General features: G+C 37.6%; 1 protein-coding gene across 1 annotated transcript in view; it reads left to right on the top strand.

Annotated features, from left to right (window-relative positions):
* The first annotated feature begins 1,806 nt into the window (after positions 1-1,806).
* The window catches only part of COL24A1 (collagen type XXIV alpha 1 chain), a 486,748-nt gene continuing 466,267 nt past the window's right edge, over positions 1,807-22,287 (top strand). Inside the window, exon 1 of the mRNA XM_063624268.1 lies at positions 1,807-2,089. Within this exon, the coding sequence (XP_063480338.1) occupies positions 2,032-2,089 (58 nt within the window). The 5' untranslated portion in view covers positions 1,807-2,031. The remainder of the gene's footprint in view (positions 2,090-22,287) is intronic.

Genomic DNA, 22,287 nt, shown 5'->3' with positions numbered 1-22,287 from the left:
ATAAGGCCCGTCCTATTTTCTAACATAGATATGCCACTGGGAAATCCCTTTTCAACCAAACAAAATGGAAGACATTCATGAGTAGCTTAAATGTCTCCCAAGTGAGAACAGTATGTCCAATAATAGAGTGTCATGAAATTTGTTTCTCAGTTTCTTGGTACTATAATATATTGCTAATATATAATATTAGCCTATATAATATAATAATATAATATAATGTATTGCTAACATAATATACATTAGCATTGCTAATATATTAGCAATGAATAGGCACCATTCACTCTAAAATTGAGGAATTCTTAGATTTGCTTTTGGAATTGAAGTAAATGCAATTTTGCAGGAATGTGCATGAATATAACCCTTAGGAAAATGTTGATATTTACTTTATAAAATATTTATTAATGCCAGTTTTTCATCATTTTTATTCAGAGCTGTGAACGAAAAAAGTATTTCCAACTGAATGAAAAAGGCTAGGGTTAAAAATTAGTATATCTAGCATATATTTTCCTAATTATGCTTATGAGAGCAATTGTTCTATAGAATTGCAACCTCCTTTATTAGACATTTTAAGGAAATTATAAGTTCCACAGGGAAATTTATGCACATTCTCTTATTTTCATTTTACTGATTTTTAATTAAAATCTTTCTCAGATATATTATTTATTTTGTTAACTTAAACCAGGACCACACTTTTAACAGATTCTGCTGAATATTATTGCTCCTCAACTGAAGATGAAGTTACATCCTAATAAATTCATTATAAGTTGAAAATATTGAAGTCAAAAATGCACTTAATACACCTAACCTACTGAATGTCATAGCTTAGCCAAGCTGACCTTAAACATTCTCAGAACAATTTCATTAGCATACATTGGGCAAAATCATCTAACTCAAAGCCTGTTTCATAATTAAGTGTTGAATATCTCATGTAACTTATTGAACACTGTACTGAAAGTGAAAAATAGTGGTTGTATGAGTATTCAAGTACCATTTTTACTGAATATGTATCACTCTGTCACCATAATAAAGTTGAAAAATTGTTAGCTGAATTGTCACAAGTCGGGGACTTTCTGTATTATGTAAATTTTCCTTGGTAAGTCAAGATCATCATTCTACATTAATGATTATGTTAAGCTTTAGGATAGTTATGTCCTCAGGGGCCATGAAGTTGTGCAGTGCAATTGGCCCTAAATTTAATGCTTGAAGAAAATTATGGTTTTTGAGAAGCTCCTACCACTCAGTAAGAGAAAGCAAAGCAACCCAATTATTAAAAAATGAACACACATTTTACAGAAAAGGAATAAGAAACAGCTTATAAACATATGAAAAGATTCTCAGTCTCTTGGTGAATAGAGAAACACAAATTAAAACCACAATGAGTTTCCACTACACATCTTTATTATAAAATGTCTGAAAAAAACAAGTGTTAGCCAGGATGTGGAGCTGTAGAACTCTTTTATACTGCTAGTAAATTTATATAACTCTATGGAAGACAACTTGGCATTACACAATAAAGTTGAATATGCACATCTTAACAACCCGGAAATTCCACCCTTAGATATAAATCCTGGAGAAAATCTTATACATATGTAGAAGAAGATGTACATAAGTATGCTCCTGACAGTATAGCTTATAACAAAAACTGAAACAACCTAAATATAGGTGTGCTATAAAAGAGAGATGAATTGAGTTGAATGCACCTGTAGTCCCAGCTACTCAGGAGGCTGAGGCAGGAACATTGCATGAGGCCAGGAGTTTGAGACCAGCCTGTGCAACATGGTGAGACCTCATCTGATACGGTTTGGATTTATGTCTCCACCCAAATCTCATGTCAAATTATAATCCCCAATGTTGGAGGAGGGGCCTGGTGAGAAGTGAATGGATCATGGGAGTGGATTCCCCCCTTGCTGTTCTTATAATAGTGAGTGCTTGTGAGATTTGACTGTTTACAAGTGTGTAACACTTCCCCCTTTGCTCCCTTTCTCCTTCTCCGGCATCTAAGACACATCTGCTTCCCCTTCACCTTCAGCCATGATTGAAAGTTTCCTGAGGCCTCCTCAGCCATGCTTCCTGTCCAGGCTGCAGAACTGTGAGCCAATTAAATCTCTTTTCTTATAAATTACCCAGTTTTAGATATTTCTTTACAGCAGTGTGAAAACAAACAGACCATTTATAACAAAATTTTTTAAAAATAGCTTCTTAAAAATTTTTTAAAAAAGAGCACTGCACTTCAACGTGAGCAACAGAGTGAGACCTACATCTCTTAAAAAAAAAACAGAGATAGATGAGCTATGGTGTACTTATACACTGGAATCCCATCCATCAGTGAAAATTACTGCATTAAAACTATCTGCATCAATATGGATGAATGTTATAGTGTTGAGGGGAAATAAGAAAGTTTTAGAAAGATATATATATATAAGCATTATTCAATTAATATAAAGTTAAAAATCTGGATATACTAAATATATATTTTATATTTTGTAGGATATATAAAGTTTGGTTCAACTATAAAGAAAAGCAGAGAAATTATTAACAAGATATTCAGTGTATTTACCTAAAAGGAGGGTAGGTAGGAGTATGATCACAGAGAGACATATAGAGGAATTCAAATGAATGATAATGTTCTATTTCTTTAGTATCATTTTGTTCAACCGATATTTACTAAATGCCCACTACATGCCAGGCACTGATATAAGTACTTGGGATACAAGTTCAAACAAAGCAAAGACTCTTCCCTTCATGGAACATGTATTCTACAAGGAAAGGCAAATAAATAAATAGAATGTAATAAATTATTAAATTATTACTATGTTAGAAGGTGATAAGTTCTATGAAAAAAATAGGTTAAGAAGGCTAAGGCAGATTAGAGTGGGTGTATAGGTTGCAGAATTAAATAGGCTGATAAGGGTAGGCTTCACTGAGAAGGTGACATTTGAGCCATGATTTGAAGGAAGTGCGCCATATGGATATCTGGGGGAGTAGCGTTTCAGGCAAAGGGAATAGCCATTGCATTGGTCTTAAATATGTATTTTCTTCCCCAAGTGTGTGAGCTGCCAGAAGTAGTACAAAATGACTAGAGTGATTTGTGAGAAGAATCAAATGTCTAGAATAAATGGAAACTTAAGATTCAAGAAGAGAGATCTCACGGGAACATGTGATTTCTCTACCCACCATTCCCCTGAACCTAGTCCCCTGCTCCTTAAGAGTACACCAGTTAGCACTCAGGAAAGGGAAGGAAAGTTAAGCAAAGGATAGGGACAGGGACAGAAGAGGAGGGAGAGAAGAAAGAAAAACCCAAAGGACTGCTGTTCAGTTGAGATGACATCAAAGCAATTCCTATAATTGATGAGAAGAAATTTTTTGTTAGACAAATTGCATTTCTGTCAATGTTTCTAAAAGGACAAGGGAAAAGCTTAGGAAAAGGAAGACAAACAAGATTCATCTCTGGGACTCCATGCTCAAGTTCCTGTAATGTCTTCAGTAGCGCTTTTGACAGTGGTGGTGAATTCATTTACTGTGAAATGCTGTCATAGAGAGAGGCAAAAAAATTAGTGTTTTCTATATTATTTAAAAGAAGCAGAAGAGACCAGTGTGCTTTATAGACATTCAAAATATTTGTACTGATGTTGGAATTTTAAGGAAAAGAAACTATGGTTAGAAATGAAAATGATATTTGGTCCCCTAGGAATTTACAACTTAGAGGGGGAAAATAAATACATATGTAAGCAAAGAAGTGAAAGAGGTAGGTGGGAATATGGAACTACCCAGGCAGTATGTTCAAGCACTGGTGCTCTGGTGTAGGCTGTTTCTAAATTCCAGCGTATAGTTTATGACAGTTCGTCCTCCTGAGACTCCTAAGGCTGAAGGCAGAGAGAATGTTAATGAACAATTTCTGGTCTAGACCAGGCCTTCCAGCCCCTCTCCCGCATTTCATCTGATAAGTCACCCCTATCCAGTCTTAACATATATAACATTTTGATACTCAGATCTCACCCTGAGTTGGGATCCCAGACCTGACCTAGGACTCAGAGAAAATAAAGGTGTCTTTCCCCAACACATCTGAGACAAGGAGAAATACCAAGGTGGAAGATTCAAACGAAGCCAAGAAACACGCAGGGGAACTTAGAGGAAAAAGTCTCTGAGGAAATGTCAGTAAGAGTCCAAATCTGGGGTGTGGGGCAGGTACAGAGACAGCCAAGAGTTTAGAACTAGAATGGTGAGAGCAAGCACAGTTAGGCAAGGATCAAAAGGGAGGTGAGAGTGGGAGCTGAGAAGCTTGAACATCTGTTAACATTTGCAGCTTGATTTTATGGGTTTGTGTGGGTGTGTTAGCCTGGCTTAAAAGTATCAGGGGTGGGGCAGCCACTTGGCACAGCCTGAAACCACATGGACCTCCAATGGTGGAGCTGAGAGACAAGGCTGGAAAAGACTTGTGGGACTGCTCACTCCTTAGGACTGTGCACCAGCAGCAGGTGAAGACATTTTAAAACAGGAAAAACTAAGCCATACCATTTCTCATTTCTCACATTTCTCATGTGAGAAGAAAAGGGAAAAAAGGAGTATTTGGTGTAACTATGTGAATGTGGGCCCTGACATTGTGTTTAAACTGCTGCATTTATGAAGTTTTGTGACTTTGTGCAAATAGCTTGAAATTTCTGAGCCTAAATGTTTTCATCTTTAAGATTGAGATTTTAATACACAACTCACAGGTGTTGATATTGTTACATATAAAATAATATTACATATACATGTAAATATATTTACACATGAATTGATTGTATAGTGCCTCGAACATAATAGATGCTCAATCATTGGCAGTCCTTCTTCCTCTCTTGTTATTGTCATGTTCCTTGATGAATGATTAAATTAGTAATTGATTACTTATCAGCAGGCACTATTTATATAAAACGTAAGTAAACTATGGACTTTAGTTAACAATAATGTATTAATATTAGTCATCAATTGTAATAAAAGCATAACTAATGTAAGGTACTTATAATAGGAAAAAACTCTATGGGGAGAGAAGAGGGAGTTTATGGACACTCTGTACTTTCCACTCAATTTTCTATAAACCTAAAACTTCTCTAAAAAGTAAAGTCTATTAATTTTTAAAAATCTTTTAAATCTTCATCTGCACTGCCTTGTGCAGAGAAATGAAGATAAAGAAGTGAAAGATATGATCTCTACTTCCTAGAATTTTACAGTTTAATTAAAAACACATATATTCATAGGAGAAGAACCAGTTTGTGGAGATAAGACATACCTTTTTAAGAGGTTAAACCAGGATTTCACAACAACAGTACAACTGACACATTGAACCACATAATTCTTTGTCATCAGGGCTGTCCAATGGATTTTAGGATGTTTACCAACAAGTGTCCAGATTTTGCCATGTGTCTCTTGGGAGGCAAAATTTCTCCTAGATGAGAATCCCTTGGTTAAATAAGAAATCTTCTTCTTTCTTCTCTCAGCCCCACTTTCCATTGATCTATCAGCCAGTCCTGTAGTGTCTGGCCTTTTCTTACCTTAGATTTTATATTTTTCAATATGGGATACGCCCTGCAACATATCCTTCACCACAGCCAAGTCTCCATCATCTATTGTCTGGACCACATCGGTAGAGTGCTAAATCACCCTACCTGATCTCACTGCTTCTGCATTATCTTCTTCAATGTATTCATCCTACACGAGCCAGCAATCTTTAAAAAAAATAATAAATCCAAATCATATGAATCCTCCTATTTCAACCATCTTATGCTGAGATTCTCCACTTAGGCAGCACCTTAGTGGGGATTAAACTCCAGTCTTTATCTCCCCAGCACAATGTGGCAGCTGAAGCCTCTGCTTAGCAATTTACTCTTCATCTCCTGCTTTTTTTCTGAGTTTCGCGGAGCCTTTCCCTGTACATGCACAGCTTAGCAATCATCCAGTACTTTGAGGGGAAACTGCACAAGACTTTTGGGTTTGCTTTCCTGCAATTCTCACCTCCCTGGGATTTTGCCTTTCAAGAAAAAGTAAATAAATAAATAAAAATAAATAAATAAAAGCCAAGGTGAATATGAAGCTGTGTTTCACTTCTCTCAGGAATCATAGCCCCTCAAGTCCTATCAGAGTTGGTTACTCTCTAATGCCTTGAAAATGTTGTTTTGTGTGCTTCACTTAGCTTTTGAAGTTATTTTCAGTGACAGGATTGCTCAAATTCAAGCTATTCCATCATGTCTGGTACCAGAAGTCTTTACGTTGAGATTTTTAAAAATTTCCCAGGTGATCCTAAAGGGTAGCCAAGATTGAGAACTGCTTCCAGTGGTTTACCACTGCATTTGGATTTAACAGTTTGCAACAATTTTCCTTGACCTATAAGTCCTACAAACCCCAGAGACTTTGCTGCCTTATTCATCACTATATCTATATCATCTGGAACAGTATCTGGCACATAGTCAGTTGAATTAGATATAGTATAAAAATTAATCTACAGTATAAAAATTAATATAAAAGCCATCACAGAGAAATATCCCACTTTAAGGACAAATGAGGAGCATAAAGAATGCAATAACAGCTTAGAGAAATGAAAAGATGAGTATGGTCTATTATTAACAATAAGAAGCTTTCCAAGTTAAAAAATAAATTAGTGCCACATCTCTCTATATTAGAGTCTAAGCTTCAAGGTTTTTATCTAATTGCACTGGCTTTAAGTGGAAAATGAGGTCAATGGAGTATGAAGAATGGTTTTTGGTGATGCCATAAAATGTGTGTGTCAGTGTTAAATACTTTCCTCCTGGGGTCAACAACCTCAGAGAGACATTGCAAGAAAATGATTTTAGCTAAGGAGTCAGAAAACTCCAAAGAATATGGTTGGCAGTTTTAGATGTAGAAACATTGCAGATTAGAGGAACCAGCTGGCTCAGCATTTGAATTTGCTAAAGTGAGAACTTAAATCAAAGCCCGATGAAATGGTAAAAACAAAACAAAACAAAACTTGCTGTCAGGATCTCAGAGTTTAAAGACATTAAGGAGGCCGGGTGCAGTGGCTCACACCTGTAATCCCAACACTTTGGGAGGCTGAGGTGGGTGGATCATTTGAGGTCAAGAGTTTGAGACCAGCCTGGCCAACAGGGTAAAACCCCGTCTCTACTTAAAATACAAAAATTAGCCAGGTATGGTGGTGCACACCTGTAGTCCCAGCTACTATGGAGGCTGAGATAGGAGAGTTGCATGAACCTGGGGCAGGGGTGTTCGCGGGGGCAGAGGTTGCAGTGAGCCGACATCACACCACTGCACTCCAGCCTGGGTGACAGAGTGAGACTCTGTCTCAAAAAAAAAAAAAAAAAAAAAAGGGAGATTAAGGAAAACAAGGACAGCATTATGCTTTGTTAATATAAGGTCCTGCAACTTGAATTGACATTGTCCTAAGAAAAAGAGGAATAGCATATTTTTCTCCACTTAGCTGAGGCCTGCATTGGCCCCAAATACCTTACATCTCTTCTTGGGGTCTTGGAAGACAGAGGGTTTTCCAGGTTGCTTTAGTACCTCAGAGTGACTAATACAGGGAAGGCCAGTGAAATGTCTTGGTGTCTCTACTATTCCTGTTAAGATAATATTTCTATAGTATGAATTCCTCCTCCTTGAAATTTTTAGTAAAGTCTCATATGATCACAAACACACACATGAAATACAGTCTGAAAAGCTGGGGTGGGGCTGCCTAGCTTTCTGTAGAGCTGGTTACTTATAGCTCAAAGGTTAGATGTTACAAATTGAAATAAAAACATCTAGTAGGTATGCTAGATAGTTTTATTATTTCAATTGTGATATGTAGGGATTTGGTAAAAATAATTGTGGGGCTAACTCATAGGGAGCTGTGTTTTCCTGAGGACCTTGGAAGCTGAATCCCAGGGTTGACCCAGCTCAGTATAACCCTTGTCCATTAGGAAGCTGACACTTCTGGGCTTCTATCCTAGCACAATACATATTGGGCATATGCCTTTAAAATGAGACCTCTAGCCTCGAGAAACCACAATATTGATGGGCTGAATGCACTGCCTCTGAACCTAAAAACAGTTGTGTTAGTTTTCTAGAGGTACTGTAACAAAGTACCACAAACTGCGCGGTTTAAAACATCAGAAATGTAAAGTCTCACAGTTCCAAAGGCTAAGATTCCAAAATTAAGTTGTTGGCATGTCCATGCTCCCTCTGAAACCCACAGGGGAATCCTTCTTTGCCTCTTCCTTGCTTTTAGTAGTTTGCTGTCATCTTTTGCATTCCTTGGCTTGCAGCCATGTAATTTCGATCTCTGCCTTTATCAAGTAGCATTCTCCCTGTGGGTATGTCTTCTTAGAAGGACTAGTCCCATTAACCTAAGGGCATACTCTACTCCAGTATGACCTCATCTTGACCAATTACATCTGCCATGACCCTATTTTCCCAGTATGCCCCCATTCAGAGGTATTAGTGGTCAGGACTTCAACTTATCTTCCTTGTGGGGAACACAGCTCAACCCATAACAGCACTTATGTCAGTGATCACATCAACCACACTAGAGATAAGAAGAAGAAAACTATTTCCTCAGTGACAGACCCTCATTCTCTATTAATGATATTCTACTGGAGTGGACACAAACAGCTGCATGAAACAGCTCATTCTCTCTGCAGGGTTCTCTGCTTCTCTTTTCCCCGCAATTGATCTCTCTTTGTTTAATCATGTGGAAAAGAGCCATATACCATTCAATGGTGATAGTGCAAAGCTTTTGAGTAAAATAAAGCCTCTGTTGATATTTATGGAGAGTTATTGACCATTCACTTGGGCTTAATGTTTGCTACTGCTTCCAGGGACTCAAGCTGAAGGATGCAACTCTACTATTTTCTGAGCTAGCCTAACAGTGGAAATTAGAAGGTATCTGCCTTTTTTCTTTATTAAATCTGCCTTTCCAATTTGTTTGCCAAGGTCATGTCTCCCCTTGATAGAAGCCATTCACACTTCACATACCAGCCAGTTGACTGTGGCTCTGAGGTTATTAGAGAGATGGGAGAGAAAGAAACTGCCAGACTTTTTTTTTCCCCCGATTGTCTGAAAAAAAAAAAAAGACCACTAAGGTCTTAGAAAAGAGCATCTATGCCCAGAGGTCCCTCAGCACTGGTAAATGTTTCAAGTTTGAGGAGATCAGAAGCAAACATCCAGTTCATAGCACTGTTATTAACCAGGATTTCCTCAAGAGTAACAACCAGCTGTGTATGAAATTGTTAGGAACACCAGAGGAGGAGATTTACATAACAGTAGTGCTGAATTTGCATATGTCCACCCAAATTATATCAGCTGTTCTAAGACAGCTTTAGAAGTTAAAACTGTCTTACAGGCATACTTTGTTTAATTGTACTTTGCTTTGTTGCCCTTCACAAATAATGAATTTTTTTTGTTTGTTTGTTTTTTTGTAAATTGAAGTTGTGTGGCAACTCTGTATTGAGCAAGTCAGAGAAAGTATTTTAGGCCCTTGGTGAGTAAGAAATAAATCATCATCTTGTTGATATTTGTGTATTGACTAAATGAACTTGTTGAAATGATTTTAAGCTTAGGGATAGTTCTAAATATGAATATGGATCACATTCAAACAGGTAGTATGCATGGATGTTGCATGAAATAGGGAGCTATCACTAGACTTAAAATGCTGCAGAATTATTGTGTTCCAAGGAGAGAATCAGTGTTTATTTTCTCTCTTTCTCTGCCTTCAGTTTTAATTTTCCTGTATCTCAGAGATGTTGAGCATGGAACATGTGCTTGACAGAGAGAGCATCATGACATTTCGAGTCTGCTAAACTCTCCATCCTGGGTAGAATTTTCTAGAGTTTACCCAAATATCAAACATGTCATAAATGCTTTATCAGACATTGACAGTCTTTCCACCTCTCTTCCCCTGCCCTACCTTTATATTTATTATATATAAATATATATTTATACTATAGAAATATTACTCCACCCCACTGAGTAACCCAAGCTCCATTGGAAGGAAAACATGAGCTGGATAAAGGCTGATTTGGTTCTGGACTGTTCCAGGATCACCTTTTCTGAAACACTTCCTGGTCCATTCAGAGGGAACTTATGGGGTTGGGTGAAGTTTTCAAACCCCAATTTGCCTTTGTCAAGTGGAGACAAACTCTTTTAGGAAACCGAGCCAGTCTCACCCTGAATTAGTCTATATTAAAATGTACCACAGAGCCCTCTTGCCTTTGGAGCTGCCTCCACGTTGGCCTTCCATGACTTTCTAACCTACCTCTCTTGCACTGCCTGGACTGTGTTTTCAGCCCTTATGCTCAGGAGGTACAAATGCCTTTTGTATAAAAAGCTGTAAAAAGGCAGCTCGGGTGTCACTTGTCATTATTTTCACAAGGAGAATTCTGGCCCTCATTGAAGCTGTGGGTTTGACAGTTTCCCAGGATTTCTCACAATCACTTTTTCTTTTTCTTCCACAGCTTAACACTACTCTGCTCCCTTTTCGGCCTTGCTGTTACATTCATTAGGAACTGTGTTGCCACAGTTGCTTTTTCTATTTTTGATATTTGCTTAGGCTAAAATATCAGACTTGTTCTGGCATGATGCTGGCCCAAATTAGAGAGAAAGGCAACAGAGTAGTCAGGAATAGAATCTCAAATCTTCAAAATTCTGCTAATCCGCCAAGTTTGACATTTCTGTAAGAGTGAATGAGCAGGTTTCACATTTGTGAGTTTGGGAAGAAAGTAAAATTTTCCCCTCTGGATCCATGATCAGAATTCATTTTTCTGGTTTGTTTGACGTACCATGCCAGTTGCTGTGGGCACAAGATGAACAAGGCATCATCCCTGTCCCCAGGGGCTCACTGCCCCTCAAGACATCAGGTTCAGTGCATGCCAGCTCAACTACAGGAAATCCCAGTCCCCAGGCTGTGCCCACACTGTTTGATAAACTGAATCCTGAGCATATGTAACTTAGAATATGCCTCGTGTTCCGCCCTCTGCAATGAACTGTTAGCCCTTTCAAGGTAGAAGCAAAACCTCCTGGGATTTTCTGGTATCTAGGACCCTACATGTAATCATTCCTATCTGACAGACACTGGGTTGCACTTAAGAGTTTGTAAAATATTCCTATAATATTCCTATAATTAGCAACATCTGTAATATGGTCAGGACAGCTGTTATCATCCACTTTACTGATAACAAAACTGAGACTGAGATCACACAGCTCAGGCAGCCATGGTTAGGCAACAAGAAAAGCAGTTGTAGAGCTGGAACCAGAGCTGAAGTCTTCACAATTTCTCCTGGTTTTCTTGCCACGATTTACTCAAACCCAGTAATCTGATAGTAGTCATCTAAAACCATTCATAACATTCTCATATATCTTTATGATGGACAGATAGGAGAAAATACTAGTTTAATCAACTTGCTACTGATACACTGAAAATAATATCTCTACCTGAAATCCTTGTTTTAGAACAAGGTGAGAACAAGGCAAAAAAAAAAAAGAAGAAAAAAATGTAAGATGATATAACTAGGTAGTTAAGCTACTTTAGGCAAGTTGCTGAGTTTACTAAACTTCCATTTCTTCACCTGTCAAATGGGGATAATGTTAGTATCTATTTCATATATAGTAAACGCCCAACAAATATTAGCTATAATTATTGCTATCATAATTGTAATTATACTAAAACAAACAAAATCAAATCTTAAGCAACTCTGGCTAGTTTGGGATGTCCTGAGCCTTCTTGAGAAAACTGTTAGGTTGGTGCAAAAGTAATTGAGGTTTTTGCCATTAAAAGTTACTTTGCCATTACTTTTAATGGCAGAAACCAAAATTACTTTTGCATCAACCAATAGAAGTCAAGTCTTGGGTCCTTTCACTTTGAAAGGGAATTTTCCTAGATGGCATTGCTTTTGAGGAATTCAGGAAAGAAGAGGAAGGTGGAGATGAGGAAAGAAAACGAAAATTAGTAATAGATTTACTCAATCAGACTAATTTCCTTTTAAAGGCCCTATTGTCTCATGGTGTCTTAGCACAATGACATGTTTAGATATTTTCTTGCAAAAGAAAATGGGTACCTTCCTAGAGAAGTGGATGTTGAGGTAGAGGCTATGAAGCTGGCAACTATGATTTAAAGAGAGTTTAGGAGTTTAACCTTGGTGTGGTTCAAGGTCTCCCAGGACATGTTCTAGGAGTGAAATACAGAACTCTAAACAATGGTACTGGTAATTGACATTGAACATAACTCATAGACATCCATGAAATTTATGGCTTAATGAGCCTCATACACATATGCTAAAGGAAGATAAAGTGAGACAAAGCTAAGTGGGAAAAAAATCCAAATTAATATTCCTCTGAAATTATTTTTGGATTATAGAATTCAAATATGAAAAAGCTGCAAGCCTTTAAAAAAGCAACTACTGATTACTTACGAACAGGGTCTGGATAAATTATTTTGTATAGTTTTTCCTAATTAAGAGATGCAAACACATTAGAAGAATTTTGTATTTTCAGATAGGGATATTTGACCTGCACTGTGCAGAAGGGGTGGGGATAGTATGGTTTTGAAAGGGCCTAAGAGCATTCATTTACATGTTGCAATTATGTTCTGGTTTGGTGCAGAAGTCCTTCCCCAAGGAGCCACCTACAGTATCAGAGGGTCAAAGTTTATTTTGGATTGAATAAAGATGAGGCATGTGAGAAGCTTACACATACAAACTTTTTTTTTAATGCAGGAACCACAGTCTTTTCCATTTCCTCTTTAAAACTGAAGACTGGGAAATTCATCAAGGAGACAAATTCATTCATTTTAAACATGTTATATAACTCAGGATTGTTAGATCAGGAAATGAAATGGAAAAGCCATTTCTGCCATCAGGCTTGTAGCAGTCTGTGGTGGCATTTTACTATTTAATGTATGTTGTTGGGGACCATTAGCCTCATGTAGCTTTACATCAAAAACTTTAATCTGACCACTTGTGCTTGTTATATATGGATATTTACAAACTTGTTTCATAACTTCTTATAGAAATTCATAGCCTATACCAAGTTATACAAATGGTCTAGTCACTGGCATACATTATTCAGTGCTTGCAAAGTTATATACTTTTAATTATGCTAGGATATTTTCCTGAAGAAATCAAACATGTTTGCCTGTTTCCTTTTCACATTCATTACTTACAGCATCGAGAAACTTCCAAAAGTATTTTTATGCCATACAAGGAGGTTATTTATGTGAAGAGGCATCCAGTTCAATTAGCTCTAATCCCATTAAATTATGCAGCTACTTCTTTATGGCTTATTATACATATGCTATGCTATAATGACAGATGCCTCATTTGTATAAGCTGATGCATTCATTATTTTGGTTTCAATTATGCTTTCATGAATAAACTGTACAAAAGTCACGCTATTTCCCTTTTGTTTCTCATGTTTCCCATTGACCCTACTCCTCCAACCCCTTTGTGAGAGATGAAAGTCAAAATGCATACATATAGAATACAACACTGTTCCAGTTTGTTTGAATTCTTAAGTGAAAACAGTCACTCTAGAGTTCACTATAAAGTGAGGCAAAATCCCAAAATAAGCTTTGGCAATGTAGTCACCAGGAAATTCCTATGGAAGAAAGTCTAATATCTGTGCTGATGAATAGGACACAACCCTTCTCAGAGTGGCTGAAGCAAGATTCTTAGAATACAGTAGATCGTCAATATATATGGTTGTTGAACTGAACCACTGGTGTCACCTGGGAGATCTGTGTAATTACAACAGAGACAGCAGGTTTGGGGAAAAACCTAAAAACTTCATGGGACATTATAGCATGAGGATGTTGGTGGCATCCCATGAATTCACTTTGAAGAAGGGAGAAAGATGATGGGAAGAGATAGAGAATTATTTCAAAATTTTTTCATTTGATAGTGAATGTCTAAATTTATAAGGTTTCATTTATATAACATTTCATATATAATATTTAATAGCAGTAGTTGAGACTATATTTAAATTCTCAATGTTAGAGGAAACACCACCACCATTTCACCATTAAGTGTAATGTTTGCAATAGGTTTATTGGTAAACAACCTTTTATCAAATTAAGAAAGTTTCTATTTCTAGCTTCTAACAGTATTATGAATGAATATTAAATTTTATCAAAATTTTAAATATGAATTATAAAGATAATCATATGATTTTTTTGCCTTTTGTTCTATTAATATTGTAAATTACTTAGATTTTGAATGTTAAATCAATCTTGCAATTCTGTAAATCTAATTTGGTCAAAATGTATGATCCTTTTTATAGACTATTGGATTCTGTTTGCCAGTATTCTGTTTAGGATTTTTGTCTTAATGTCAAGAGTGAGATTGGACTGTACTTTTTTTCTTGGAATGTCACCGTCAGGTTTTGGTGACAAGTCTGTGTGCTGGCTTCAAGCAGACTCTTCTTGTGCTCCTCCTGGCCTTAAAGAAGTAGCCTACCAAGAAGTAAATGCTCTGCATAGAAAGGAACCATGGGTAGCCTCTAGGGACTAAAAGTGGCCACCAGCAAGAAACTAAAGGCTCAGTCCAGCAACTGCAAAGAAATTAATTCTTCCAACAACCTGTGGGAGCTTGGAAGTGGTTCTTTCCCTAGTCAAGCTTCCAGATGAGAACACAGCCTAGATGATAACCTTGAAGGAAGGTCTAGTTATTTTTAATTAAGCACCAGAGATTGTAAATGAAAATCTGTAGGCATAATGTGAAGCCCAGTGTGATGCTTTATTTCCCCAAAGAGTATGTACCTTGTTGCAGGCAGCTAAGGTCCTTAGCAATGCCAGTTCACCTAATACAGACTCATCATTGAGATGATTTGAAACTGGGCTTTCATCACTACAAGGGCTAGTTCAAGTTGACTCTTACTCCTAGTTTCTAATCCAAAACCTCCCTCTTTGGAAGCTCTTGAACTCCAGCTTTTGTCCCCCTTTGCCCCGTAAGGCTGACAAAAGCTCTACTCAGTTTCTCAGCTACTTCTTCCAGAATTGGAAGAAACTGCTAGGAGAAAAAAGGCCCTCAAAGCAGGTCTCAGCTCTCTGGAGTTGCTTCTTCTTCCAGGTATTACTCCCATAGTTTTTCACCATGTTATTAGCTTTCTGATGTATTCAAGAAATTTTTAAAGTATATTTTGTCCAGTTATCCTAGTTAGTATCACTAGGGGGGTGGTACAAATCATCTAGTCCTTCTTTACTGGGAGAAAAGTCTTCTGTTGGTAGCTTCCTATTTTTAAACTAACATATAGTGAATACTTAGTGTTCTTAGTGCCATTTAAACATTTTATGTGCTTTGTCTCATGCAACTTTTACAACCAACTTAGAGATCAGTACTGTTATTAACCTATTTTACAGTTGAAGATCCAACATTTAGTGAGATTCACTATCTTGTGCAGGGTCATATAGCAGTAAGCAGAGGCCAACTCAGGTCTGTCTGACTGTAAAGCCCAGGATTAAAATACTGAGCTGTGTCATTTCCCACCATTAACTTTCACAGCCTAGAAACATAAGCACCCTGTAGCGACAGTCTTAGTTACCAGTCTATTCAGAGAATTTAGAGAGGGAATAGAACAGACTTTTTTTATTTGCTTAAATGGCTCTGAGACAGGGACAAAAATAGCACTCAAGTTTGGGCCCAAAGTGCCACATTTATTGCTTCCTGTTATCCAAACAAGAACTGTGATGGATTTTAAATTAAATTAAATTAAATTACAAGACTCAAATGGGGGAAAATGTCACCATCCTAAATCTACCTTTATATATTTTGTGGCATAAATTAACTCACAATTTGGGAGATTTTCTTTCCTCATCCCGCGGCAGGACTCTGTCAGTTGACATAAAATTGTGCACCATGACCGGATGTGATAGAGGCAGACAAGCAAGATGTGTGTCACTGATGCATCTGGACAGGAAACCTTAAATATGGTTTTCTTTTCTTAAAAAAAGAAATCCCAGCCACATATGTTTTTGTTTTTCTTCTCAGCATTTGGTACGTGAAAACATAGGGCATGTTATTGCAGGTAGAGATTCTCCAGAGAGTGGTAGTACTTTTTGAAAGATTTTAGGAGCCCTCAAATTCTTCCAGGGATGAATATCAGGTATTTTGATCTGATACTTTAAAATATATACATATTTATTTACACTCTTTTGTGTACAAACTAGAACAAGTTGTCTACATTTTCTTGAAAATTTTGGGAAGTTACTTCTATTTCAGAAATACTTTTCTGTCAGCAAAATGTTATTAGTGAGGACATGAAACTCGATTTCTGAACTTCCAGGTTCTCTGTGGGCCATAGTTTTATTGTATCACCCTGAATTTTGAAATGTAACAATCTGGTCTTTCTTCAAAGAAGTCAGAACACCTTCCAAGATGATAAGCACTCTTCCTTATATGGCATTTGTGAAGTCTGTAAAGAATAAAGGGCTGATGAATGTAGATTGATTTCTGCTAGTAGACTTGAGGCATTCCGTGCTGACCCCAATTACACAGCCAAATGTAGAGTCACTAGAAACAGTATTCCACGCTCTCTTTGCATTACTCTTTTATCTGTTTTGTCTCTATTCCTGTTTTGGCTCCATTCAAGCTGCTAATAATTTTCTATAGCAGGTTCCCATTTGGTTGGTAATATTTGATCATGGTCAGGTTACATTCTACCTGGATTCCAGGACTGGTAACTAAATAGATATGGGGGCATTTGACCACACAATAGGAATCTCTCATCTTTCAGTTGGTATAGAGTCTTCTGAGAGAAGCAACAATATTTAGTCATCAATCAATATTCCAGTAGAGCTGCTTTTGTTGAATCGACTTGGTATAATTAGGTCTGGAGTGAGAAAGGTGAGAGCCCTAGATAAGATAATAATGAAGGACCCATCAGACTAATGTGTTTAAAGTACTTTTTCAATAATTATTTAGTGGAGACAGTGAAAAATGGTTTTCCAATATTGGAAATAAAACACTACTGACTTTATGTTTTAAATAAGAGCTTTGCAACATGCAGTTACTGGAACTAGACAACTTCTTGGGAGGCATATAGAGTTATGTAAAATGTGAATAAAATAAATCTCTTTTTCATAGTAAATGCTTCAATCCCATGAATTACTCAGACTCAGAATTTCTCAGGTGCCTGGGAAATGGCTTGTCTCAGAGCTGGTAGTACAGCTACATTGTACCATAAAACTTATTTATATGTACTTCAAAAGATTTAACTAGCAGATAAGGTGCGGCACTTTTCCCTCTACTGTAACCCAAGGAAACAATTTTTTTTTTATTTCAATAGTGTTTGGGGTACAGGTGGTTTTCGGTTACATGGGTAAGTTCTTTGGTGGTAATTTCTGAGATTTTAGTGTACCCGTCACCCAAGCAGTGTACATTGTACCCAATATGTAGTCTTTCATCCCTCATCCACCTCCCCATCTTCCCTCCTGAGTCCCCAAGGGGACAATTTCTTCAGCAGATCCTCATTTGGTAAGATCAATTTCTGTTTTACTAGATATGTATGAAGTCACATAAAAAATTCTGAGTCAACTGGTACTGAATTTCTAATTCATCAAAGACAATGTTTTAATGTTTCTTATAAACTAGCACTCCAGGAAAATGCCTTGCAGGCTGGCCCCTTGCTTTAGCTCTCGGTGTGATATTATCAGCCATATGAAGGCCTGAATAAATTTGTCTTTAAGAAGAATCTTTATGATATTAAATTGTGTCATTTTTATTAGGGACATAAGAGCAATTCCATTTTAGTCTTAATTCTAAGAATGACTTCTAAGTACTTGGTCAGTTTTTACCTAAACACTATGAATTGCGCAATTGATTATTTTTTTTTTTTTAGTTCTTGTTATTAAAACATTGAGTCAAATAATAACCTACTCTTAGAAAACACATGGGTAGAAACAAACTGTTTAAAATTAACCTTATCCCTGGTGTCATTTTATGTTCCTTTCATTGTTTTTCTTTCCTACTTTTACTTAAGCTATCTTGCTTTATTTTAGGCATCCCCATAAGCTGCCCTTAATCCTCTCTGAAATGAGAAGAGTGTATAAAAATAAGTCCACAGTTGCTAACTTAGTAAAGACTTTGTTCATTAGGTTTGCAGAAAGTGAACAGTATGCTGAAGGAACAGAGCATTGTTTCATTGAGCATTGGTGGGGGGCTTCCAGGGGATGGGGACGGGTCTGGGCTTCTGCACAGCAGTGAGAAATCACCACCAAAGAACTTATCCATGTAACCAAAAACCACCTGTACCCCAAACACTATTGAAATCAAAATAAAAATTTAAAAACTTGTCCCTTGGGTCACAATAGGGGGAAAAATGTCACACCTTATCTCCCAGTTTAATCTTTTGAGGTACATATGAATAAGTTTTAATATGAATAAGTTTTATGGTACAATGTAGCTGTACCATCAGCTCTGAGACCAGCCATCTCCCAAGCACCTGAAGCTGAAATTCTGAATCTGAATAATTCATGGGATTGAAGCATTTATTGTGAAGGAGAGCTGCGCTGGCACAGCACAGATGACAAACCTGACTTGTTTCACGGTTCTGCAGAGGGTAGGCCCTTGGAGATACAGAGCCATCAGATAAATGATTGCTGGAAATGCTAGGGGAAAAATTGTTGCGTGCCTCAATTCTAGTAGCATCTATACTCCTATTCATTTCTGCTTGTCTCCAAGACATACACCTGGGGTTGATCTATTGAATTACCTCTATCAAAACTGGCTCATGATCCCCCTTCTCTGACACTTGCCTTTCTCACTGAAGAGTTGTCCCTATTTGTTCTGCCTCTCTGCTACAAGCAGACTGAACCCAGTGTGGACCCCTGACTCAAGTGGGCAGATCAGGTTCTCTCTTCTCTCTATGAGGATGGAGATGAGACTTAAAGGTGCTAGCTATACTCTGTTCATTGCTTGAAGAAAAATGCGTGAGGTGAGAGGTCTGTTCTGTGATAGCTCTGCTTGTCCGCAGAGCAGAGACAACTCTTCTCAGTGAGAGGTCAGAATAAAGATGGGCACTTAGAGCAGCAAGAATAGGATACTAATGGAGTTCCAGAGTTGCACTTCCAGATTCCAGTGCCTCATGAGGCTCAGAAATGGCGCCTGCCTCCAGCCTCCAGTTTGCTTGTCGTTCTCCTCCTCCTATGGGCCAAGGTTGCTCAGGTTGCTCTCCACCCCTCCGAGGTAAAGGATGCTTCACTGAGACATTAGCCCTGAAAATAAAGTGTTTCCAGTGGAAATCACCAAAGATGCGCTTAGGGACTTAAATACAAGACTCATCCATTCAACAGGTATTTGTTGATGGCTACTATACTAGATCTCACATGGTATAAATCATTGAATCAGGTAAGTCATGCTGTTTACTGTCTGACAGAGGATAAATCCATAAACTAGGTTAAATGACAATGTGGAGAAATATTTACTGGCAGATAAATACATTCATAATAAATTGTTAAGTGAATAAAGGAAATTAGAAGACAGTATGTATAATACATTTATAAAACCATATATAGTCTATGTATATCATACATATATATGTACATGCATATTTTTTCTTTCAATCCATACATATATATTTGGTATATATACCACACATATTACACATATATCATGTTTATTTATAGACTGGGAGATAAAACAAAAATAATGTAAGAACTGGAAGGATATCCAAATGTTAAAAGTGGTTATTACCCTGGCAAGATGATTATAGCTAGTTTTTATTGTCATACTTTTTCCTCTTGACATGTATTATTTTGAATAAAAATTATAAATGACAGTATCCTTTTGGAAATTCTTCAAACATGTACAATAATATATATTTTGCAAAATCTGTCAAATGCATGCATCTTTGTAAACCACAGAAAAAAATAAAGTCAATAACTAATTAACATTTAAATATATACCCAATAAAAGGTTGGGTATTAGAAAACTTTAGAGAAACAGTAACACAAAAATGCTTTTCTTTTTTTTTCTTTTTTTCTTTTTTCTTTTTTTTTTTTTCTTTCTGAGATGGAGTCTTGCTCTGTCACCCAGGCTGGAATGCAGTGGTGCAATCTTGGCTCACTGCAAGCTCCGCCTCCCAGGTTCACGCCATTCTCCTGCCTCAGCCTCCCGAGTAGCTGGGACTACATGTGTCCGCCACCATGCTCAACTAATTTTTTTGAATTTTTAGTAGAGGCAGGGTTTCACCGTGTTAGCCAGGATGGTCTTGATCTCCTGACCTCGTGATCCACCCGCCTCGGCCTCCCAAAGAAAAATGCTTTTCAATATAGCATTTCCAACTAAATGACATTGTTAAAAAATACAGATAAATTTTATTTTATGTCATTCAACAAATATTACTGAGTACTCTCCATGTGCCAGGCACAATTCTAGGTTATTGGGGGTACATCAGTGAATAAAATTGACAAATGTCCTTGTACTCAGCAACTTACGTCCTTTTAGAAGTTAAGTGTGGGGGACAACATCTATAAGTGCCAGGTCTCCTGCTTCATCTCTGTTTACTTTCCTATGTGCCTGCCATGATGCTGGGCACAAGGAACACAAGCCCATCATGATGGAAGTCTTGCACTCAAGCGCCTCGCTGTCTCTGGCAACATACAAATACATAAAGGGCAAATTTACACAGTGTGATAAGGGTGAGGAGGAGTAAGCACAGGGGCAATGGGCATGCATAAAAGGCAGAGTCATCCTGGGCTTTGTTCTGGGGATAAGTGATAGCAAGGAAGACTCGTTGCCAGGAGGAGACACTATCTGAGCTGAGGCCTGCAAGAGAAATAGGAATTATGCAGGTGAAGAGGCCGGAAGAAGGGCATTTCAGGAAGAGGAAGCAAGGAGAAACAGGATAGATATTGGGGAATGTAAGTGACTCAGTATAGTTAGGACTTAATTTGCAAGCTAGAAATGACAAAAAATGTGGTAAAAAGGGTGAGCAGAGGCTATGTGTTGTTTAAGAGGCAATGTTGTATAGTACTCAAGAGTGTAGTTACGAGCCCAGACCCTGACACCTTTTAGCTGCATGACTCAGGAAACGTTATCTAGCTGCTCTGTGGATCAGTTTCCTCACCTATAAAGTTGTGTAATGGTACATAAGTCCTTACATGTGGCTATTGTAAGTATTCAATGAAATGATCTATGTAAAAAGTACTCAGAAAAGAAAGAGCTTCTTGTAGTTCATTTGTGCTGCTATAACCAAATTCCTGAGACTGAGTACGGTTGGCTTTTGAGCAATTCAGGGGTGAGGGGTGATGGCCCTCTGTGCAGTCAAAAATCCACCTGTAACTTTCAACTTCCCCAAAAGTGTAACTACTAATAGCCTACTGTTGACTGGAAGCCTTACTGATAACTTAAATAGTATTTACAGCTGCTCCCTATCAGTTGTATTATCACCTGAGCTCCCTGGCATTCGATTCTCAAAGGAGTGTGAATCCTATTGTGAACTGTACCTGCGAGGGATCTAGGTTGCAGGCTCCTTATGAGAATCTAATGCCTGATGATCTGTCACTGTCTCCCATTACCCTCAGACGGAATTGTCTAGTTGCAGGAAAACAAGCTCAGGGCTCCCACTGATTCTACATTATGATGAGCTGTGTAATTATTTCATTATAATTCACAATGTAATAATAATAGGAATAAAATGCACAATAAATTTAATGTGCTGAATCATCCCAAAATCATCCCTTCCCTGGTCCTTGGAAAAATTGTGTCCCAGGAAACCGGTTCCTGGTGCTGATAAGGTTGGGGACCTCTGCACTAAACCATATTCCCAAGCCCACTATAAGCCTATAGATAAAACCAGTAAAATACCTTCCTTAGGGCATTTCAGGATGAGGTGGTTTTTGGGGGGCAAAAGGTGATTATGACCTATAAAGAGATGGTTATGAGTTGAGAAGATGAATACTATCCTTGAAAATATGATGATTTATAGAAAAATAATTTTTAATATAAATCTCTTAGTTTGGTAAAAACGTTGAGAGACAGTGCAGTATACAAAAAGCCCAGAGTGAGAATTAGGGCCTAATTGTGACCTTGAATACATTCTTTAAGTTCTTTGAGATTTGGCATTTTTGTCTTTCTGTAAAAGAACTGGACTAGCTGATAACAGGTCCTGGGCAGCTCCAAATTGCTATGGTGCTGTGATCCCTGGTCAGCTTCCAGAAGAACATAATGGACTCTTAGATGACAGTGGACTTCTTCAGGCTTTTATAAGTCATGTGTCCCATTCTCTGGCTGGTGACCAACAATTTAGGGGCATGGACTTGGGGTGAGCAAGGCCGCACCCAGAGAAAACTTG

This window comes from Symphalangus syndactylus, chromosome 12, assembly GCF_028878055.3.
Source record: "Symphalangus syndactylus isolate Jambi chromosome 12, NHGRI_mSymSyn1-v2.1_pri, whole genome shotgun sequence".
Lineage (NCBI taxonomy): Eukaryota > Metazoa > Chordata > Mammalia > Primates > Hylobatidae > Symphalangus > Symphalangus syndactylus.
The sequence above is the reverse complement of the archived record's forward strand: the minus strand, read 5'-3'. Positions and strand labels throughout refer to the sequence as shown.